The sequence below is a fragment of the Bactrocera oleae genome, chromosome 4 (assembly GCF_042242935.1).
Source record: "Bactrocera oleae isolate idBacOlea1 chromosome 4, idBacOlea1, whole genome shotgun sequence".
NCBI classification, from domain to species: Eukaryota; Metazoa; Arthropoda; class Insecta; order Diptera; family Tephritidae; genus Bactrocera; species Bactrocera oleae.
In genome coordinates this window covers 5,676,697-5,701,897 of record NC_091538.1, presented here as the reverse complement: position 1 = coordinate 5,701,897, position 25,201 = coordinate 5,676,697, and the positions used below count along the sequence as shown (strand labels likewise).

Below are 25,201 nucleotides of genomic sequence, written 5' to 3'. Positions count from 1 at the left end.
AAAGCAAAATGTTGCTAGCCAGACAGCTTGGCGTGGCAAGCTCTGGTTGCAGAATAAGTGAAATTATGAAACAAAAAAATTAAGTAATTGAAATATTTTTTTTAAACTTTCACAAAGATAAAAGATTTATGATGTATTATAATTTGGTAGTAAAATTTTCAATCGAAGTGCGTTGATACATATATAGCAGTTTTAGATACATAATGAGTTTAAAGTGTGGTGTTCAATACGCGAGCCAAGGGTTAGCTTGACATATCTGTTGGGGTCTTGAGTTAAGTCATAATCTGATCATTTATAAAAAATGTATGGAAAGTTGGCATGGTTGGTAGGTTAGTTTAGATTAGTACTAAGAGATATTTAATATTGACTGCTTAAGTTTGTATCTCAGAAAGGATAAAACAAGAATCCGCGGATGAATTGTTTTGGTGATTTTAATACTTTTTTGCCTTGGCGTAGTGAACTGCTGTCAGTAAAATCTCACACAAGAAACCGTTGGACCGAATACTGCGGTTCGTTGCTCTCCACATAAGGGCAGCACTAAAAACCATTCAAACGGCTGCATTTGAAAGGTTACTCAACCAGCCACCAACTGACATTGTAGTGGAAAGCTTGTTGGTCTAGTCACAGGTCACAACTTACTGGCAACATATGTCAGCCGTACATTACGATGCCACATATAGCAAGCGCAGGGAAGTAGGTATGAGAGACTCATGAACAGCTTCTCTGCTTATGTCCGGCTTTATCCAGAACTCGGCTTAGATATCTAGAGCTTTGCTGTTCAAGAGACAGGATGAAGTATCAGAATTAGGTATCAAGTCTCTGTTAAACTTCGCACTGTCCAACTTTGTTTTTGAGAATTCCATATCAACAAATGGTGGCGCTTCATAATTAACGCAAAAGTGTTCCAAATGTTCATAAAATATTTGCACAACTTAATAATACATTGAGCGACAACAAAGCGGATGACCAACACATAAAATAAAAAAATAAATAAAAGGTAAAAATTATAAAAATAAAAGCTATTAAAGACAAAAAAGAAATATAAATATAAATTTTATTTGCAAAAGCCTTTTATATGCAAACATCTCAGAGTATGCATGTTTGTACATATGTATATTTATGCACGTCTGCTCTGCGGCATTAAATGCATCATTTTTCCAAATCAAATTGCACATTATGACCCTAATCATAGCCACCACCACTGCCGATATTAGTGATTTCGCAGCGCCGAGCCGCTCTTGTGCCACAATGCGCTGCAGCTATAACGCTTGCGCTCCTCCATACATACAAACAAATGTTTTTGTTGTAGTGTAGCAGCAGTGCGCCTGTCAGTCTGTCATTCCATTTGGCTGGCGACTCTTCGTCCACTTCATATTTGAATTGTGCGCTGTGTTTTGCGGTAATTGTTGTGCACTTGTTGTAGTTGTTGCTGTTGTTGCTGCTGTCGTAAGTTGTGCGGTGGTTATTAGGTTGCTGGTCAGCGCACAGCAGTTTTGGTGTCATTATTATGGTGGCAAAGCGAATAATAAGCGTCATCAGCATCATAATCAACGTTTATTACGTTTCAACTCATTCGCTGTTTTATCATTTGACTTCCATACTAACTGATACATGTGGACACAAGCACACACACATACATACAAATACCTATACATACATACATATTTATATTGAAACTAAGTGCTCGCGCTGCCACCGCCTCCTCCACAAACTCTTCCCTGAAGCCTTCTTCCACGTCTGACTCTCTGTTCTGCTGCACTGTTGTTGTTGCAGTTGTTGTGTTTTAAAGCAACAGTCGGTTGCTGAGTTTTCCCTAACCATTGTACTTCATTAAAATATTCTTTTTTTTTTGCCTTTTTTGATATTTATTATTTTTTCATTTCCATTTCATTTTATTTCTCATATAATTTCATTTGATTTTTTGATTTTGATTGTGATTGTGATTGTGATTTGGACTTTGAAATCATGTGGCGGCGCACTTTGATCTTGAACGCATTTTGTCTGTTGTCCGTGTTGTCCAAAAAATTATTAACACTACCCGTATGGCACCTTAAAAATAAGGTGACCAGATGGCGGTTGGTAGGGAAAAATTTACACTTAAAATAGATGAAATTTGTTTTATTAAAATAAAGCAGCCTATTGATTTCGTTTTTTCAAAATTAGCCAAAAAACATAAATTTTTTTACGGTACTAAAATTTTTATGAAAATTAATTTTTTCAAAATTTCCTTATTTTCAAAATTTCCGAAAAAACAGTTATTTTTTTTACAATTTCCTGAAAAAAACTCGTTTTATATTTAAAATTTCCGAAAAAATTTTAATTTGTTTTAAAACGAAAATTTCAATTCCGAACCTTTATTTTCTTTCAAGAGTTGCAAAGACAATTCCAAAAAAAAAATTATTTAGCATTATTAATTTTTTCAAAATTTTCAAAAATATTTCAATTTAAATTACCAAAAAATCATTTTTCAAAATTGTTGTTCTTTTCAAATTTCCAAAAAATCATTTTCAAAATTGCTTTTTTTTCAAATTTTACAAAAAATAATTTTTCCAAAATATGGTTTATAAAAATCTTCCAAAAAATCATTTAAATTTTTTTGTTCTATATATATGAATTTTTCCAAAATTTCACAATTTTTTAAAAATATTTTGAAGTAATAATACTAAAAAAATTAATAATAAAAATAATTAACGTTTTTTAATGATTTCGTTTTTTTTACATTTCTTTATAACAAAAATGCAGCAAATGCTTACACACTTATATTTTATCAGTGTTATGTTTTATATTGTTAGGAGAAAGCTCAGTAAAATATACATATGTATTTATTAAAATTCTCATTAATATATTTTTTCTTAAAACTTTTTATACGCTACCTTAACAATCTTTTATCTTACTACTTACATCCAATTATTTTACGTCAGAATATCTTTTTGTTAGGTTATGGAAAGTGAAAGCTCTGGGAAATATGTTGAACAGAGCCTTAATAATCTTTTATTTATTTTAAGATACTTCTTAATAGATATATGTATAATAACACATATTTTATTCCAAAATATTATGTTGAAAGCTCAGGGGTAGGTGAAAGCCCAGTGAAATATGTTTGACAAAATTCATATTAATATATTTTAAGATCCTTCCCTATAAATAACAACGTCTGTCATAGCATACCGAAATCTTACTTTGAAAGCTTATGAAGTGTGAAAGCTTAAAGCGAGCAATTTTTCAAAATTCCTAAAAATATTTACTCTTGAAATTAGCAATCTGGCCACCTTAATACACTTCACTTAGCCCACATGAGTCCATTGTATGCTTCTTAACATAGCCAGCTGCCATCTGCTTCCCGCTGTTACACACAGCGAGCAACGTGCTGACGTTTGCCCCACACCCAACACCCGACACCCGACACCAAAGCCGAAAAAGCTACACCGCTCTGTCGTCTCCATGCTAACATACATATATAACATGTTTGGCAAGATGACAGCGTTGCCTGCCGCTTGTTGCTGCTCGCACACTGGTTACCAGTTGCCGTTTGCTGGCCACTGTCGGCTTTTGGCTGTGGGCTGTCCACTGCCATTGTCGTCAATTCGCCGTTGGCGGCGACCACTTGTTTGCTGCGTTTGCATTATAGTTCGCAATGTCATTTTGTAATTATTTCCCTCTTTGTTGTTGTGTGCTTTTCATGTTTCGTTGATAAGGCAATGTTGTTCGGCTATTTAAAAGCAGCCGCCATCGAGCAAGTTACAAGCGAAACTTTTTTGGCAACGCAAATAATGCAACAATAAAAATATTTGGCAGCCATTTTCGTGTTGCCATGAGTGGGAAGCGTCGCCAAGCGGGTGGTTGAGTGTACTCGTAAGTAGTTTTGGCCGGGGGTGCGATAGAATAATTGAAAAGTAGCAGAGCTTAACTTTTTAGGGTGGAGATTTAAATGTGTGGGTAGTGCTTTAAAAGTTGATATGCTAAAAATCTCTTCTCGAATATTTTTATTTTTTAATTGTAGCAAAGTTTGTCGTTTGATCAAGATTGTTGATTGGGCGGGAATTTCATTCACTAAATAGAGGCTTTTAATATGAATTTAATAAGCAAGATAATTCGTTCAGCTAGTTAATATACAGGCGTAGGAGTTATTTAGTTAAATATGAAGGTAGCTGGGAGTTTAAACCTTCCTTTGGCATTATCAAGAGAGCTGAGGCCTTTATTAAATCTCTCTCTCTCTCTCTCAATAGGGCTGAAACTTTATTTAAACGCAAATCTTATATTAATATAGCAATAAATTGGTTAAAAAAACTGGAAATTAGTCAAGCTCCTCAGATCAAGCTAGGTTGATCAGGCTATAAAGATCTCAAACATAAGTACTTTAAGTGGTTCTGTATAAAAATTGTCAACCTTAGGCAGGTATTATTGAAAAAAATTAATATATACTCTATACCGACCGTCAACTTCGAGTTATCATTAGTTTCTACAGCTCAAGAGACATCTTCATCGAATGCAGACGTATCGTCTTATTTATCGAACACCATAATCCGTTATTTCGTAAACTCAAATCAACATATTTTAATAACATTTCGCGGAACTGAGAGGTTTCGCTTCATCATCCACTGGCATTCTAAAAGACTAAAAAGACCCTGGCATTTCCATCGCGGTTCGTCGTCTCCAATTCGGAAATATTCTTTGGGTGCCAGTACGATATTTCTGTCATATTTCGGTGAGAGTACGCAGAGAGTACATAATACACATTAATAGCAATGATGTTCTCAGAAAAGATTTCATTGGCATTGTTCCGTCGTCAAGCTCGCTCGTTGCTTGCCAATTTTCTTTTATGGCATATGCTATTCTATATAGTTAAGTTACTTTGGGTCTCAGCTTTTATTCTTAGTAATATGGTATATTTGATGTCCAAACAACAAAAAAAAAACAACAGTGACACAATTTAGCTAATTTCAAGTCTCTCTTATATAGCATGTTCGCTCTGGTGCTGGCGCTGTCTTCGAATATTCTTTGCATATTTTATGCACTCTGCTAGTTGTCAAAAAATATATACCTGGATTGAGGGTTTTAGTTCTATGCATTCAGAGACAGAATGTTTTCGAACTTTTTTCTAATTAATTTCTACAAAGTTCCAAAATCTTATAGAAAGCCATTTTCGATCCTTCCTTGACATTGGTCTTCAGTGACCTTTTTATGACACTCCTCTTATGTATGAAACTCCTCATATAACTAATCGGATTTAGGACCGCTTCAAAGGACGCCGCGCTTATTGCCACACTGCGATTAACAAATTTTCAATGCCTCAAAACTATTAGCTCCTCAGTTTTCGGACACTAAATGCGCATCAATCATAATATTATAGCGAGACACTTGACAGTAATGTCAAATATTGTTATTGTTTTTTTATAAAAAAAAAAGGTAAATAAAATTACGCAAATATCCTGCCAAGGCTTACAAATACGTCACATAAAGCCAATTTATACGCAACTCATTGAGGCAAACTCATAAACAGATCAATTGTCTGATGTTTTTTGCTCATTTTCGCTGCGCCCTCATTGACATTTTCGCTCTTATTGTCACAGGACATCAATGAGCCGCTGTCTATTATCCTGTCTGACTGTGTCACAATAAACAGGCAAGTGAGGCAGTGCCTACACTGAAAACAACATTTATTGCAGTGATGTGTGTGTGTGTGTGTAACTGCATTTGCCGACATAACTGCATTTTGCCGCACAACAACAATGCGCTCAAGCCTTGTCGCGTTGCTCATCAGCCTTTGTTGCATATTTTTGCCCATTCGTGACACGCTCTTTTGGCAAAAACAACAGCAAAGCAAAGAATATTCACTTGTTTATTTGTTTATATACATACGTTGCGGTTCATTACGTTTGTCTTTTTAAACAAAAACAATAAAAAATACAACAATTTTTTCAAAGTGTTTGTTGTAAGGCAGACTCTATTCTCAGCTTATCTTTGATATCTTACCGCTGCTGAGCATTTGTGAAAGATCAAAGATTAAGCCGATACTACTCAATAGCACCCATAACAATTCCTTTACTTTTATGACTCACACATAACGGCTATTATAATCCGTTTTTTCATTTGAGGAAGTGTCCAGTATAAAACTATTTTAAGCTACTAAAATAATTAATTTTATTACGATTGCTTACTTGTATAATTTCTCAACAAATTATTTAAACGATCGCATTTTCACTACAAACATAATTTTCTACTCAAGCCGTTGTCGTCGTAGTCAGACTCAGACAGCTCTTGCTCCTTTTGTTGAATCTTCTTTGCTCGCATGTTCGGTATTGCTTCGGGTTTCCCCTCACACATTTATTTTTTCTTTACTGGATCATTTATCGCATGACTTTGCATATTTAGTGATTAGCCGGTGTAGAATTTCGACGATCAGTTTGTAGCTCCTCGACTCACGAGACTCTTTGAAACGTGTAGGCTGCATATGGCAGTCAGTATGCAAATAAAAGGTGCTCCTTTTTGTAATACCAGATTTGGTCTTAACAACGTTCATGCCCCATCTTGATATCCTTGCAGTTATAGCCTCGGAGTGTACTGCTCACATTTCTTTGGTACTAATTTGACGTACAGTACTTCAAAATAGACCCACAGGAACACACCAGATACTTAATACTTCACCGAGTCGAAATTATCGTTAACAAAAAATTCATTGCAAATGCTAAAAAACTATAAAAGCCTTTCAGTGGATTACCGGCGTAACCCAAAAAATTTTAGAACCCAAAATTTCTAAAAAAAATGTTAGAACTAGCGCTATTCCTCATCATAAATTCTAAGCACTTTAAACATCTTAACCAAAAACGATCTTTTGGCACCCTTTAAATAAAAATACTTATTCTCTCCAAAGAACCTGTTAGTCTAGCGTAGTTTTCTACTTATTAGCTATTACTTTCAATGATTAAAAACGCAAACCTACCCAAAATAAACAAAAAGAAGATGAGAATTCTAAACAAAACACAAAATAAAAAATACGCCGACACATCGCCGATCTTTAGATGCCGAACGCGTTTAATGATTTTGATTTTCAGGTGTCATCGTCAACACATTTCCTCTTGTTCTTTTGCTCTACTATACACTTTCAACTTTCAACAGCCCTTCTTTGATGTAGTCTTCGTCATATTGCTATTACACGCTGTCGTACAACAAGCTTAATATCAAGATCGTTATCACAGCGACGATCTATTGTAATACATTATTTGTATTTGTAAGTAACATTGATCGACAATTATGAAAAGTTGTGAACTCTTGCGCCCTCTAATGCCAGCAACGATCGAACGATCGTTAGAACGAACAGCAAACGCCACATACACGAATGTATGCTTCGTATGCTTAGTTAGGTTAGATTGCACGTTCGTTCGTTTGATCGCTTGCTTACTAAGACGATCAAAGTGAGAATGCCGCCAAATAAAATCAGTTGGTTGATTTGAGTCCAACAAATGATTTGATGATGATTTTCAAATTATCAAATAAATGATCTGTAATTTTCGGTAATCTTTTCAACCTGCACAATTATACATATGTATAAGTAGAAGAAAATCGAAAGCCGATCGTTCAATACATAAACGATGAGTAGACGAAAATGTCGTTTGTAAAAGAGCGAATGTGGCAAGTGTGTTTTTTTTTTTGTGTTTCTTCTTGGATCCACACTAACTAACTTCATCGTCATAGTAGTAGCGCGTTAGTGGACTTGCCGCACGGCAGGGGTGACTAACTGTCAACTGTTCATTAGTTAGTCTTATTGGCGGCGGCGGCAACTCTTTCATTTCCATGTAATGACTTTAACAAATGCTTGGTTGCTTTCGGCTACCATGCAAGCCAGACGAAAGGTCGGCTCGACTACTTAGTACCAACTAATTTGTTGCTTAATGTGTCGCATTAAGGCCGGAGTGAAATTTGTACGTCAATTTCTCTTAATTGGACCAGTGCGGCATTGATGTAGAGATCAAGCGATAGTCGGCTAGTTGGTTAGACGGCGCTTGGTTGCAGCGCTAATTTGTGTTTAATGATTACTTCTTTTCTGAATTTAAATTTTTTTTATGGTTTTTGTTTTGTATTGCCCACTTCGCTGACAGTTGCGCATTTCAATTTGCTTTCTATTGATCTACAAATTCCTTTCTGCTGCATATCACTTACCACCTAATATGCCGTGTATACTATAATCCTTGCGTCCATCTTCACTGGTTCGATCATTACCTCGCAATAGACGACTGATGGACGATGTAGATGGCGGATCGGTAAAACCCTCCTGAAATTAGAGATTTTGAGAATAATTTTTTTTTTAGTTAAAAAGTGTTTAGTTTTGCGTTGTTATAAATAATAACAAATATAAGTTTATACAACTATTGGAATTTCTAGTTGATGTAATTAGCTGCATTGCTCAATTGAGTCAGCTGGTAATTAAAAATATATTGTATAGTAAATATTAGGCAATTTTCTGCAATTAATTGAAGGAAAACTTTTATAAATAAATAAATAAATGTGTAAGTTTAATTATGATATTTTTTTTTTTCAAATTTTATGCAAATATCCTCAAAAAATTTTATAAGTGCTTAGATTCCACAAATACAACTTTTAATTTCAAAGTTGTACGATTAAGTGAGCCTCTTTAAAGCCACTATGGGTGGATTGAAACAACATTTTTGTAAAAATATTTAAAAATATTTTTAAAGCTATTCTCATAAATTAAAAATTATCCTATTTTCAATCCAGGTTTTGGTACTATTAAGCAATTTTTTTCCTCAATCAAACAAGTTGTCACTTAATTTAACCAAAAAAATAGAACAATTTTGCAGCGCAATCAAACAAATAGCACTGCATATAACCTAAAAACTAACCGAAACTTCAAAGTAAATTAAATTTATAGGTGACTTACATATATCCATACAAATAAATTATATATGGTATAAATACACGTATATATTTACTCTGCGTATACATTATTGCGAGCTCACATTGCTCTCACAAATAAATCAATTTGAATACAATTTCGATAAGCCTCATTAAAGCTTCTGTCTGTATGCTGTTTGTATGGTTTTCTTTGATAAGCTTTGTTTATTTCATAATAAATAATAGACTTGTTGAATTCTAGTTGGAAGCATATACTCGTACATACATACATATATCCCAAGCATAACTTAAATTTTTCGTGTTTAATTAAGAGCTAAAAATAAAATTTGTTGGACTTTGTGTATATGAATTTGTTTAAAAAAAAATTAACGTAAAATTTTAACATTTGAAATATGCTTGTGTGGAACCATGATAGAAAGTAGCTACATATATTTTTTATGCAAAATTTTTTTTAAACGTTTATTTCTTGTTTTCGATTATAAATAATATTTAAAATGAAATGTCAAATTTTGAAAATTTTTGTTAAAAATTTTTTGAAACATTTTGTTTTGGTTTTAGCTTATAAATAATATCGAAAATTATATGTATGTACATACATATATTTGTACATATATCAATATTTGAAATATTAAATAATAAAAAAGTGATAAAGCCAGCGTCTGATTTATATTCGCGCTGACTGTAACTATACCCTGAACAAGGTGTATTAAGTTTGCCACGATGTTTGTAACACCCAAAAGGAAACCAAGAGTCCAAGAGCCTTTAGTGTATATATATATACATGATTTGCGTGACGAACTGAGTCGATTAAGCCATGTCCGTCTTTCTGTCCGTCCGCCCGTCTGTCTGTATATATGGTAAGCGAATTAGTCCCTCAGTTTTTGAGATATTGATCAGAAATTTTGCACCCACTCTTTTCTCACTAACGAGCTGTTCATTTGTCGAAACGGTCGATATCGGACCACTATAACATATAGCTGCCATACAAACTGAACAATAGGAATCAAGTGCTTGTATGGAAAACTTTTTCATTTAACGAGATATATTCACGAAATTTAGCACATACTATTTTCCAAGCCAACGCTATTATCTGCGAATATATTGTTCTGATAGTCACTATAGCATATATCATACAAACTGACCTGAACGTAATCAATTTCTTGTAATGAATTTATTATATTGTATATGTGAAGGGTATTGTAGCTTCAGTGTAAAGGTAGTAAACGGGGTTTCTTGTTAGTAAACTTTTAAGTTCTTAAGTTATATTTTCTAGTATTAATAATATTTTTTTATACAAAATAAAATTAATAAAATTATAAATTCTTATAATAAATAAAATGAATAAATTATAAATAAAAATTATAAATTCTTTTTGCAAAAGTCTTCTTTAGCCAGCACTAGTTGTCTGATTATTTTTATCTGTTTCTACTTTTATCTTCGAAATCTTGAAACTTTTTGCTTTTTTATTTCTATTTTTTTCTCTTTCTTTTCTTTTCCTTTCTATTTGCATCTTTGAAACAGTAAAATATTTTGCTTTTCCTGTTCTTTCTCTTTTATTTCTTATCCACTTTAATCTTTGAAATCTTATAATTATTTTCTTTTTCCACTTTAATCTTAAAAAATTTGTTTTGTTATTGCTTTTCGCAATACTCACAGCGTTGCAAATAGCATTTCGTAGTTTATACATATAAATGGCCAAGTTAACAGTATTGCCAACTTCCGGCAATTGTTGTCAAACTTAAAGTAAATTTAAATGTCAATTGCAAACTTGACAGAAACAAAGTTGGAAAGTTGCAACTGCGGAACTGTGGTCAAAAAAGCTGTTTCGTTTGCATAGAAAAAAAAAAAATAAAACACAAAAAAAAACCAAAACCAAGAAAAACAAAAACAAAAAAAAAAAGATATGCTGCTTCTTACTCTGAAAATTATAGTTTATTAAATATAAATATATTTCAATTTATGTCTGTTAAATGCAAATATTCATAAAACATTTCGAAAATATATGTTATTAACTGCGAAATGACCAAAAATTTCTTAATTATTATCTTATTCTTTTTTTACTTCCAGTTCGGGTTCATCGCAACAAATTTGAAAAAATTGCAGTACGAATGGATTTCAGCACTTAGCTTCGTTTACCGTTAATAAATACCAAAACCAATATTTGCACCAACTACCGAAATTATTAATATTATAATTACCCATGCATAATAAAAATGATGAAAAGTGCAAATATGCTTAAATGTAAGCTCGTTAAACGAAAAACAGTAGGTGTAGCAATTTTGTTAAATTGCCAGAAAAATGGCCAGATTCGTTGCAGTCCTTGATATTGACCGTTAAACACAAAGGTGAGTTTAGCATAGCGGCTGAAATTGTTATTTACCGCAATATGACCGTTAGCATTACCGTACAATGCTAAATTTTGTTAATTTGTTGATAATTTTGAATTTTGGTTTTAATTTGTTACACATCAATGCACATTTGTATATACATAAGGGTGGAGCGAAAAAAAAAAATATTTTTAACATCTAAAGGCTCAGTTTTAAAGTAAGTTTTCGAGCTAAAATTTTTATTTCGCAAAAAAATTTTGATAAGTGTTCTAGAATCTGTGTAGAGTCCTCTTTTTAGCCATTAGAAGTTATCATTAACAAAAAATAATTTGTGGTCATTATTGTAGTTTTAAAACAAATCTTTAACGACAACATGCTTTTCTTAAGCATTAAAACAAATGTTTATTCCAAAACCGCCACATTCGGTAATTTTTATGTAAATGTAAAGAGTTTAAACCAAATATAATATTTTCTTGTCCAAAAAAAATGTTTACTCGAAATTTACTTTTAAACTGAGTGGACCTCTAGATGTTAAAAATAAATTTTTTTTGTTCAAAAATTTTCTTTTTTAATAATCTACAGATTTTACACTCAGGCTAAGTAAAAAAAAATTTTTTTTCGTTCCACCCTAATATATAATGTACATATATATATACACATTAGGGTGCGCAAAAAAACAACGAATGTTTTTTTTTCGCTTAGTACTCTGAAAAGTACTCTGAGAAATAGTTTCATAGACTCCACTAAGGAAGTCTTTTCAAGTATGAGCTACTAATTGTAACGGCAAGGTCCTCCGCCTTACAGTTATCTATTTTTTTTTCTATTACCAGATAGAATAATTCAAGTCTACAACTTCTTGAAATAATGTCTCGATTCATAGATTTTCCAGTGAATTGCATGCTCTACAAAAATATCTCTTACGATTATTTTGTAAACCAAGACGTTTAAAAGATATTAAAGTTTTAAGTCTGATTATTTTAAGACAAATTTTTTTTTGTTTTTATGAATGAAAATTATAACTCAATGAAAAAAAAATCACCATAAATCGGAAAACTCATAGTTTTGTAGGAAGTTTACTGCTCTATAAGGAGATTGACTTTCGTAGAGTGTCTGATTCTTCGACTTTGATATATTGCATAGTTGCCATATCAATCCGATGTAGCGCCTGCTTTGGTGGCGCAAAAACTGGTTAGTATTTCGCATGCTACTTCGGTTTCTTTTTGTATTTTTTCACAATTTTGCACAATAAATTGTATGAACTTCGCGTCACTTCATTCCACACCTCAATTTCTCACAAAAGTAAAAATAAAAATAAAATACAAAAACCTTTCCGAGCAACGCGCAAAAGTGTGACACTAATGCAATCGCATTTAAATGTACACAATTTTGATGGATGGATTAATCCAATTAAAAAGTACATACCAATTTACATACAGACATTCATCAGCGCGCCGCAACCACGGCGTTAAACAATAACAAGTAGAAACGGAGACAAGAAAGGCAAAAACGAGTAATCTCTACAGAAACGAAATCGAAATGCATAATCGCCTGATGTTTCGGACGCGGCTTCTTACTCTACATGCACACACATATATATTATATATATATATATATATTATATGTTTGTCCGTTGTTTTAACGCATGACCGCTTGCGCTGCGCAACCGCAAAGACATGTCAAACACGCGCTTAATGCTGACGTTTAGACCGAACGACCAGCTACAGCGTCAACCGTGCCGCAGGTGCTAGCGCGTGCGCTCAACTCACGCTCGGACTTACATAGATCCGCGTTGCGGCAATTGCAGCCGAGTTTGAGCGGTTCTGCGCATTGCAGTTTGCCGCCTGCTCACCTGCGGTGGTTTCTTGTCTGATTTCTACTTTTTTTATTAGTTATTTCTTTGATGAGTAGTGGGAAAAAGTGGACTGGAATGGTGGGTGTGACGCGGGTGGATCCCATGAGATGTTGAAAGCATAAATTAACGTTGAAATAATTTTATATTTCTCTGTGAGATTTGGAGCTCGCTTTACGCTCGTTGAATTCCGTTAGTCGTGAAGCCAAAATATTATCTACTTTTTTCATTCGAATACCGAAAGCACTACTTAGGTAAACGAGTTACTGTCCTTTATATTAGGATGGGTTGAATGCCATTTACCACTTGTTAACTCATTTAAACTTACTGGTCGCTCGGCAACTTCAGTCTACGACAGTGTAAGACAGGGTTTCGGCTAATCTTTGGACAGCTTTTAACTTGAAAAAGGTGTAACGGTTTCAACCGATGGCTACTGAAATTTCCGTTCTGTATTTATCGAAGTTTGTTGATGAAATCTTGAGATCTCATGAATCCCTGCCGATTTATTGGGTCAACTGATGTCTGCAGCTCACATTGCGTCTGCCGTGAGCTGCATCTTAACATACCAATGCCGACGAGTTCTTGACTTTGCTAGTAGGTGCATGTGCTATTTGACGAACCCAACACATCAACAAACCTTCCAGGAAGATCGCAGTCAATACTCAATTTCTAGCTTGTCAAATAAACTTTATTTCTAACCACATATTTTGTTCGTCGCTGTCTGAATGATATGTGACGCACGACAACATCGCCGACAAAATACTACATATTTACAAACATAAGTACAAATCTACGACAGTCTCTCCGAAAGTGTCAGTTCTTATTAAGCGTCGCCGCCAAATAAAGCGGGCAAAGCGATAAAAGTAAATACTACTGGACAGACACCGACAGAACGGTAGACAGTCGGACAGGCAGGCAATCAGTTGGTGTTAACCGCCACATTGATGCCTTGAACGGCTGCGCTGCAGCTCAACATACTCGTTGCTGCTTAGCTGTCGGTCTCCCCACACGTCAGCTGATCATTTCTAATCTAATGTGAGTGGCGTGTGCGCATGCGCTGCCATCATACGCGCATATAAACAACCGTTGTTGCATATGGCATATATCTATTTAGAAAATATATTTAAATGTCAGTATGTTTGCTTGCAGCGCCTTTCAGTGATTAATGCTTTTTTGTTATTTATTCCTGTTAATTCCAAACGCAATTTTTTCCGTGCGCCCCAAAGTCATTATTAGGTGGCACAACTGGCACATCAATAGAGCGCCCAGCGTGGCTACAACAGTGCTATGCTTCAGTGCTTGTTGCCGTTGAGTCTATGCAGAGCTAAATATGCGCGTTTGGCGTTGCCATTCTATTTGAACTAGTATCAGGCATATTATCATTTGCGTTTTACTCCTCACTCTCTTATTTGTTTTTTGCTGAGAGTTCGTGGTTTTATTGAATTTCACTTATTAAATTGATATGATTTGGATTTATTTATTTCCACTCGAGCGCGAGTCGACTATTTGGATTTATGTGTGTAAATACCCACGTTTATTTGTTGGGATTTGGAATTGCTTAAGCGCAATGCTGTCGCACTGTGTCACAGTTTTGTTCAAAATGTGGTCGAGTAATTCCTTGGACGAGAATTTTTGTAGGCGAAATATTTGCTTTATACTAGATATTGTATATATTTTTAGCCAAAGATATATATCTGGATTGTATGAACTCAGAACTAAGCTTTCGTTTACGACTGCTATGGCTCCGATCCGATCTCTCAAGAACTATTTGAGTATATATAATATAAGCATTAGATGGCTATACATTTCCAAGATTGGCAGAACATAAAGTTTTTTTAATCTCTTGCCTTCTGAAACACCTATGATCTTTTATCGACCTTCTTCATTAGGTCAGAGTTTCATAAGCTGATCTCGTTGAAAGAACAACGAAACCCAAATGTTTCTCGAAGGCATCTACCTTACTCTCATGCTTTCTCAATCTTCCAAATTTTTGTTTTCTCAATGAGAGCACAATTCGGTGTTTTATTGTTCAGTAATTCTTTAAACTCAAGTAATTTCTAAAAGATCCCCGGCAAGCCTTACCAAAACTCCAAACGCTTTTTTGTTATGAAAAAATCGCTGATGCACCCTTTGATTTTTCAGAGACGTCTTAGAACTAGCCGTTCCCACAATTTTTCGGTATTATGAAATAAGATCGTATCCAAGGTGACCTATACCGCCGTTTTGGATACTGAATGGTATATCAAGCTAATTATATAGTTTCCAGCTAAATTACAAACCAGTTACAGTTTTATCGTAGTTGCGATAGATTTTTGAAAACAGCAGTTCCTCCCCGACAAGCCTTACCAAAACACCTAACACTTTTTGGTTTTGAAAAGATATCTCCTGAATCCTTCGGAATTTCAGAGACGCCTTAAAACTAGCAGTACTTATACTTTGTCAGTCATGAAACGTTTGCGAATTCAAAATATATATGCAACTGTCATTTGCTTGTCAAAACAGACAGAATGTCTCAAAAATAATACTCCTACTGGACAAGGGTGACCCATACTCCCGACTTGCATCTTGTGTATCATATAGTTGTCTGCTATATGTACAAACAAATTTCAGTGCTGCCGAAGCCTTGATAAATTTCGGAAGACCTCAAATCTTGCCAGTTTTTTCAATACTCCCAGCCAATAACCGAAACACTGTCCCGCAAACGAGTTGAGTGCCGCAAGACGTGTCGTTAAAGCCAAGTTATCCAATATACATATACGTTTTACCGCCTTGGTGTTGTTGCGCTCTGCCAGTGCGGCTGCTGTTTGCCGCCACATACGCCGCTCTTCAATCCGACGGTGGCAAATACAGTAGTTGTTACCGCATTTTGTTGGCATTTTTTTAGTGTTACTACTAAGCGTTAGCGCTTTATTGTTGTTGCTGTTGTTGTTTTGTTCTTTTTCGTGTAATGTGTGACAGCTTATCTTGTAGCCACTGACAAGCCTGTTTCAAATCTCTTTTTGTGCCTTGTTGTTGCTGTAGTTTTATGATACTTACTTCTAACATTTGCCATTGCCGACGGCGACATTGTCGTTTTGTATGAGACAAGCAGCCGCTGTTGGGCTACTTGATTGCAGTTTTACATATTGTTGATTTGTTGTTGTTGCTGGTGGAGCTGTTGCTATGGCTTGGTGATTTTGGGACAGCATGTCGTTTGCTTGGAGCTTGACTGCAGCTAATAATGAATTCAATTGAAATTTAATTAATTAGTTGACAGTTGGACTGACACTGGACACCAACGCGCGAGTTTTCCAAGAATTCCGAGGGTTAAGCAGCGGATGAGCGCGGGTATACAAGCACGACTGTATTGAGTGTGGTTTGGTTTGTGTTTAGGTTGGCTGTCACGAGTGTGTGTGTGTGTGTTGTGACAGGTGTGGTCTACCATAGTTGTGTAGCTTTAAATCGCACTCAAATCGTTTTTGTGTGTAGAAATCAAATTAAAATTATATTTGTTTTCACGTTTACCATAATTTCTCAATAAATTGCATTGTCCATTCAATGCCAGCGATCAATCAATTGATGTGTTACTTATGTGTACAGCGCAAAAAAAAGAAAAAGGAATGCTAACAACGCCATAACGCCCGGCCACACGACGCGACTTAACGTTTTATGAGCTACTTCGAAAGTGGAGCATAAACTGGCCGGCTTTATAGCTTCTATAAACAATGAACTCATCCTTCATACTGTCATTTCGTAAATGTCCGCGCAACTAGACAAGACACCGCAAGTAAACGGCAACGGCAAAGGCAACTCTTTAGCGCTGTTCTCGCCTTTAAGCCGCTAGTACTTTCGAAAAGCAACAACGTCAGCTGGCTGTTTGCTACACCAAAATATTTTTCCTGCGCTTGCGCTCGTAAAGTTTGTACCTAGTAAATCTCCGCAGGCTAAATACTACAAGTTAATATGTTGCTGACATGTTCTTTACTTTATTGTTGCTGCCGTGTGTGGTTTTGTAAGCGTCTGCTGTCTGTCGCTAAGCTCCCTGAGAGCTTAGTCAGCTTGTGTATGCCTCTTTGTGGTTTGGAGGCGTTGTGGGCGTAGACCATCACGATATCGGCACACGTGGTTGGATTTTGAGTTCGCCCTTTTAGGCTGAATGTTGGTCCGAATATTGGTGGTCAGTAAGACGTAGCTGATTTTTTACTACTCTTACTTGCTTTTCAGGCTTCTCCTTGCAAAACACAACTTCAAATGACTCAATATCTGCGTTGCTTCTATGCAGATTTTTCATTTTTATCTACACTCATTAGTTTTTATATTGGGCACTTGAACGCTTTTATGAGCTTTTATAAACGATTTTAAAGCTTTCATATGTCTAAATTTATTCTTCGATGTTCATTATGGTATACTTGATTCGCTTTGTTTTCAATATCACCGGTGGTTCTCTAGCATTTTTTGTATAATAGTTCGCTTCAATAAGAGATGATGTGACATCATGTTTCCCAAAGCCTCCGAACCTATCACGTATCCTACGTAATTTTAGAAATGCCTTAAAACTAGCAGCCTCGACAATGTTTCGGACTTGAAGCGTCCGCATATCCTAAAAAAATCAGATTCGGTCAATTGCTTGTCAGTATTGACGCAATCTCTCAAAAATATTACTGCAATAAGATCGCGCCTAAGCTGACCCATACATGCGCCTTGGATCATGAGAGGTTTGTCAAGCTAATCATATACAAGTATATTCTCACTATAACGGCCCAGTTCCAGTTCTGCCGAAGTCACGATTAGTTTCAAAAGATCTAAAATTCCTCCAATTAATTGTATACTCTTAGCCAACAACAGCAACACAGTGCCTTGATAAATTTATGATTACTTTAGCTATGAGCCTTCATAAGGGGGTACTCAAGAGCGACAGTAGATCTTTTCTAAATTAATAAAATATAGTTATTGACTGTTTTAAGCCACGAATCCAAGCTTCACAGTCTTTCGCAATACTTCCTGTTCAAAAACTAAATAATATCTTTCATAAAGTCTAATAAAAAATTAGCATACCTTCGATTTGATTTCGTGAAAAGTTTCAAATTTAACAGCTTGACTTCCAAAACTATTCAAGTCGAACGTTAATAGTGGTCCTTGAGTGATATTACGAACGAAATTACCGAAAGGATAGAAATTTGTAGACCTATCAAAGCAATGCCTTTTAACAGAGAGAGAGAGAGAGCGCGAACACAATGATGAAGCGCTGAAAACTGTAATATGTTTGAAAACAAAAAAAAAACTAAATTTCTTAGCTTAGGTATTGCCCATTGAAAGGTGGTTAGGACCCTTCAAGCTATATCGTTTTGAGTTTAGAAATTCTGAAATAGTCAGATATATCTTGATGAATTTTTGACGAAAGAAGCTCTGCGCGATATCGACTATTACTGGAGAGAAAAATGGTGTATAGTTTTATGTTTCTTCTAGACATCCAAAAACTAACGGTTTCTATTAAAAAGTTTTAATAAAAATGTATTACATACTAATACAATAGGTGAATAGGTGAGTTTCTTTTTTTTAACTATTTACACAACAATGACATCACAAGATGACTGAAGACTGAAAGGAGACCGCCACAAGCGAACTTGAACCCTTAACACTTTATGCGCCAGCAAATAAAACAAAAGCAAAAGTAACGAAGAAGACCGACACTGGCGAGTAAATAAATAAATATAAAAGTGCATTAAGTTAGTAAAAATAATAAAAAAGAACATGTGCCAACACAATAAATGCAAGAAAAAATTTTCAACAAAAACAACAAATGTTAGCAACAACAATGAGCAACATATGTGTATGTGTGTGTTGTTGTTGTGTTGCCATTGCGGCATCATATTCTAATTAAGCGTGAAGCGCACCTGGAGGCGCTTTTGTGCCTGCACTACGCGCCCAACTGACTCACAACAACAACAGCAATAACAAAAGCAAAAACAATAAGCATATAAGCAACGCATGGCAATCAATGTACATCTGTGGCAGCGATCAAAGTATCAGCATGATCACACACGATCACTATATATATATATAATGTTCTAATACACACAGCTGTATACTTATGTATATATGTATGTATATACACATATATCGCTGGCACATCGCTGCACATTTGCCCTGTCCAGCGGTTGGCTGCTTTGCTACCAGAGTTGATTTCTCTTGCCGCTGCACGCATCGCTGCCTCAATGCATGAACGCTTTAAGGGATGGAACGGGCGCGCAACGGCGGAGGGTTGCCTTCGCATCGATGTATGCCTTGGATGGATAGATTGGCATCGTCACCACGTTATCGACACATATAAAGTGTAACTAATTGTGGTTGTAAGTACAGCAGAGTCCCTTCGACTCGGCTTCAGCGCAAACACATGGCAATAAAATGATGAAATGAATTACGAGCAAATGTGAAGTTATAGGATTTGACATTGAGCACACATACACAGCCGCACAAAGGTAGATATGTAGTACATACATGTATACACATATACAAACATACATACATACACACATGTAAGGCATTTAGATGTGCCGCCATTAGATGCGATAACTTGAATACAAAAGTTGCCAATGTCATAGGTATGAGCTTAGCAGGGTTGCCAAATAAAGAAAAAACAAGAAGCAACGTTAACTTCGGCTGCACCGAAGCTATAATATCTTTCATAGATGCATTTCATATAACATAAAAGGGTATAAAACTATATGTTTATTGATTTCGATCGTTAGTTTGTATGGCAGCTATATGCTATAACTGTCCGATCTGAACAATTTATTCGGAAATTATAGCGTTGTCTTGAGCAATAATCTAAGCTAAATTTTAAGAAAATATCTTGTCAAACAAAAAAGTTTCTCATACAAGGATTTTATTTTGAGCGCTCAGTTTGTATGACAGCTATATGCTATAGTGAACCGATATCGGCGATTCCGACAAATGAGCAGCTTCTTTGGGAGAAAATAACGTTTGCAAAATTTTAGATTGAAATCTCGAAAACTGTGGGACTTGTTCGCGGACAGACAGTGGGACATGGCTAAATCGACTCAGCTCATCCCGCTGTATTTGTATATATGCTTTATAGGGTCTCCGACGTTTCCTTCTGTGTGCAACAAACTTAGCGGCAAACTTAATATACCCTATTTAGGGTATAAGGATCATAAATAAAGTAAAATTTCAAAACCCTTGTATATTTTACTGGGAAAACTGAAAGCACAACGATTCCTCTGGTAAATTGCCAACTTGCAACAAACTCCTAGACTTACCTACCTCTGGATTCAGCCAAATTGTACTTAGGTAAGGCCGTGAACCATATGTAAAATTTTAACGGAATACCTGGCATTTAACTACTTTTCATTCTTATTTCACTCCGATTTAATTTAGAAATATCGCAAAGGTTCAGCCTCGTATAACGGTGGTCCAGGTTTGAATAGCTCAAAAGCATAGCTTTCTAGCGTTTTGATACATCTAGCAATAGTAGGCTGAGAATTTTGCTTTGGCCATGCCTAGATCCAAAAAACTGTTGCTCTTCAGTAAGTACTAGAAATTCGGTGATCATATATATGACATAAGAAATTTAACAGGCTTTTCGAATATTAGTAAAATATAGAGAGTCATAAAATATACGACATCATTGTAAAATTTTGTGAATAGTCAGAAATAATTAAACTTTATAAAGAGTTAGTATAGAACCAATGGTTTTTTAAGTTAACGAGTTCTCAAAAAAACACGCAGATTTAACAATTTAGCTATAATGAAGCTAAGTCTGCAAAATTAGTTAATATTTAGGTATAATGCGGTTCTGTGGCCATTCACAGTTTTGACGTGTATCGTGGAGCCTTATAGCCAATCAGAGCTCATACTTTCATGTGTCAATGTGCCGCCAGATGCAAAATTAAAGAAAATATGTTCTTTAAGACACCGCCACTAGCCAGGGCATTTTCTAAAGCGCAATGCGCAGGTGTGCCGGAAGCAATAAAATTGGTATTAGAAAAAATAAAACTGCATTCATTAAATCAAAATGCCATGACCAACAGAAGCTACGAAGGACAAACAGTTAATTTGCAAAGCAAACACAAAGCAACTGCATGTGGTGGGGTTATATAAATGCAATATAGACAACGAAAATGCAATAAACAAACGCAAGGACATGCAAAACTCTACACTAAACGAACAATGAAAGCAGTTAAATGTCACACAATGGTGAACAAAAGATCAGCGGTGGCTAGAAACCGCATAAAGTAACAACTTTGAGGCAAAAGAAACTAGCAAGCGACTTCCGAAATTCCAAAAAGTCACGTGGCATAATTTCACCAGTGCTTGTATCTTCTGCATGTCCTTGAAGATGACCGCCTACCATACCTCGTATGCCACCCGCTGCCTTTGTTTGTTGGCACGTTGTTGGTGACACAACAACATGCGTCGGAACATTGGCGAGATTTGCTTTGCACCTTGCCGTCGGTGCGTGCAACAAAAACACACAAAAAACACGAAGTAAACGGAACGAAATGGCACTCATTGACAAAAATGTAGAACAACGCCGTTAAGAGTATTAAAGAAAAAGGAGCAAATGCGACGTAGCAGCAGAAAAAATTGTATGGAAAATAAGACGACACAAACGCAGAAAGAGAGCAACGCAGGAGAAACGCACGTATCACACAAATGCTGGACTTCACATGTGTTATATATGTATATATATCTGCATGTCGCCTCCAGGCATTGATAGCGTTGGGTAATCGATTATATACCGAAACGCGTCCTACGACACCGCGGAGCAAGGCAAGGTGCAAACAGTATACGCCAATATTTATAGACGGTGGAAGCGCAAATACATACAAAAAAATATTATCCCCAGTGTGTGTGTGTGTTGTGTTATGGCCAGCACTTCCGGTCTACTTTTTCGCAACATTCGCAAACACAGCATACAATTGCCGCCTTGGGGGCAAACGCCCTTTCGCGTGAGTATTTCAATTTGTGTCGTTCGTTTTTTAACGCCTTCCTCCAGTCGTGGGAGTGCGTGGCAAGCAAATCCATAAAATAAATATCAAATAAGCTTAAGCGCCCTTTTTATACTCTCGTTGTATTTGGGTTGTAAGTCGTGGATATATTATCGCTTTTGTTAATAAAGTTTAGGCTTTTGTTGCTTTCATGGGAACTTTTTATTAGTGCACGAAGTAGTGCGAGTTACTCATTGTCTTAGAAAATAAAATAATTACTTTGATGACTTTTCTCTTCCGGTTACAAAGAAGTCTCTAACAACAATTGTGTGGCGTTTCAAGTGATTTTTACAAGATTATATTATCATACTCAGCTCAACCGCAGCTATGGCCTCTGTTTTAACTGTAACTATAACTGTAACAGTGAAAACTCTTTTCACCCTTACTACTACTTTTCACAACTCATTTTATTAAAGTTAAGTTAGGTGGGAGAATTATGTACTAAAATGCGACCATAAAGTAAAAGAAATAAATGTGACTAATTACAAATCTCTCCTCAAAAGTAAATAAAACGGGAGAGTGACAGAGCGAGAAACCATTCCGAAGACAATCAGGACTATATAACCGGAAATGACTCAAACTTACAACCAACCAATGACGGACAACTCGACATCATTCTAAAATTATTTGAGGATTGTTTTCGGACACTTAAAGAACAAATAGGAGAGTAACTAATGAAATGTATAATCATTAACGAGAGTTCCGTAAGTTTATTTTATACATTTCTTCCGTCGTTTAGAGCGCGCGGCCGATTTTTTTAAACTTAAACCGAGAGTACGTTTCGGAACTCGTATTTTTCAGGCATTGACCTCACGATGTCAAAATAGCTTAAATTACGTAGTGTAAAAAAATTTATTAAATACCCAAAAAAGGATCAAAGGAACACAATTTTTTTTTTTTTTTGAATTTCGAAAATTGTGCTTCACGTGTCAGGACGAAACCCAAATTTGTGAGCTGGCCATAAGTTGTAAGAGAATCGTCTACGGAATCTAAATGATAAATATAATGGCAACATAAATGATAATTTTTATAATATATTATTTCAGAGAGCGTAACATTGGTATAATGAAAGTTTCCTTCACAAAACACTTTCGGTCAAGGGGGCGCGGCGGGAAAAGCTTCGTCAAATTGATCCAAACTTTTCAACTGATGCTTGCATACGTTCGATTCGTCTAAAGAAACTGAACTTAAAAGGTCTACATAGAAAAACTATCGACAAATTAAAGTAGTAGAGCAACAATACCACAAATAACCTATTTAAGCCTCATCAGTTGTATCTTTCAAGAGAACATATATTCATAATTTACTTTTTTCAAAGTTAACTTAAGAGACATATCCGAAAGAATCCACATTTCACCTCATACTTCAGTTCTTCTAAATATTTACTCACCTTGATCAGCTTCTCGCGTATCTCCCAACTGAATATACCCGGATTGGCTTTGCGTAGCTCCTCGATGCGCGCTTCGATTTCCGGCGATGTAACTTTCGGTTTAGAACCGCCTATCACACCCGGTCGTATTGAACCGGTTTCCTGGTAACGATTTAATATTTTCGATACACAGCCATGCGAAACGCGGAGCTGACGTGAGATCACACATGGTCTTATACCGTTAGCGGCCATTTCGACAATTTTCAAACGTATATGATTCGGTAGCGGTCGGCCGTTGATGAATACACCGCCGAGTTGATTGACACGACCCTGTCCTGTAGATAGAGTAGGAGTTGGATTAGTATGTGTATATTTTGTAGCTTAGAACTTTAAAAGTAAAAACTCATTTTAAGTAGTTAATACGAATAGAGCAGAGATATTTTGTCGGAAAGCTTCTGAAGAATTCTTAAAACAGCCACATGGCATTAGAAAGTGTGTCAATCTGTAAAAAATTTGCTTTACATTTCAGCTACGTATTTCTGCGTAGAAAGTTTTCTACAGTGTAATTTTTCCCAGATATTTGCTGGAGTTCCAAGGTATGGTGAGTTCGGTACCAGATAGTGCGTCCCATCCTAACCTTATATAATTAAAGTTTATCTTGTTTAAATCTTCCGTGACTGAAGAAGCACTTTCTATGACTATCTCAAGTACAAGAATTCGATTACTCCAAAATAAAGTTTATCCTTTCAGATTACTTAAGCAATTTTTGAAAGACTAACTCTTGGTAAGGTTAGGTTGAAGGTTGTTTCAAAATCGATGGATCTCACTTGGACTAGTATTCGTCCTTTGTGTTACCCATAAACACCTAAAACTAGATCAGCAGATCCTCTCAGATCGACGTGGCGTATGCGAAGAAATTGTAGGTCTATTAAGGTCAGAAGAAGTATTTTTGAGATAAGCTGGACTTTAACTTGGACTGGACTTTTTTAAGAGAAAGATTATCTTAATGCGATTAGGTTCACTTTCGTCAGGGGATAACTCCAATTGTGTATAAAGCTTGAGTTAGTGCTTTAATATTACTTTTAGAGTTATTTCTAGTATACTGTTGCTTTGCTTTCAAATGCTCCAATCCGAGATCTAGTCACTAGTGCTTAGCAGAAAAATTAGGAAGAGAGGAGAGATTTTCGAATGAGTGTCCAGACTGAGTTGTAAAACAAGCCGTGACTTCAATCGAAGGCTGGAGCCTCTGATTTATTATGTTATAACGTTATCCGCGCTCTCTCACTCGGCTGGAATCCGGACCCGCTAATCTTGGTAGTCTTCTATAACAGAATTTCATATGTTTTTAATACCTTTTGTCTGTTCAATTATTTTCATGACATTTACTCGATGGTGCTACCAGGGTTAGATAAAAAATTATCTAGTTATAAATATTTTTCTTTGCCTACAATGAGGCAATTGAAATTCGAGGGATTTTTTGTATGAAGAAACTAACAAATAAATATTAATTAATTAATTACCTTGGAATGGGTATCCGGAGAAGAAGGGCCGCATATTTAACGAATTTGCGCTGGTCATATCCATTTTTGTCAAAGTATGTAGTGCCAAAGTTCTTATAGGAACTTAATATAATATGATAATATTATATATATAAAGTTATGAATGAATATGAAAAGGTATAGACTGAAGTAGCTTAAACTGGAATAAATAACAATAATATATTTCTTCTAAAATCAACACTTTGGTTTTTGCTCTAAATTGCACTGGGTTTATTGCTTGATATTCAAACTAAATA

General features: G+C 35.5%; 1 protein-coding gene across 2 annotated transcripts in view; it reads right to left on the bottom strand.

Annotated features, from left to right (window-relative positions):
- gsb-n (paired box protein gooseberry-neuro) overlaps positions 1 to 24,995 on the bottom strand; it is a 40,572-nt gene extending 15,577 nt beyond the window's left edge. Inside the window, exons 1-3 of one of the 2 annotated variants that reach the window (XM_014246547.2) lie at positions 24,927 to 24,995; positions 23,428 to 23,741; positions 8,158 to 8,269 (exon numbers count right to left, since the gene is read on the bottom strand). In XM_014246547.2, the coding sequence (XP_014102022.1) occupies positions 8,158 to 8,269; positions 23,428 to 23,741; positions 24,927 to 24,990 (490 nt within the window). In that variant the 5' untranslated portion in view covers positions 24,991 to 24,995. The remainder of the gene's footprint in view (positions 1 to 8,157; positions 8,270 to 23,427; positions 23,742 to 24,926) is intronic. The other variant, XM_070108699.1, reaches the window with a different exon arrangement.
- Between the last annotated feature and the right edge of the window lie 206 nt (positions 24,996 to 25,201).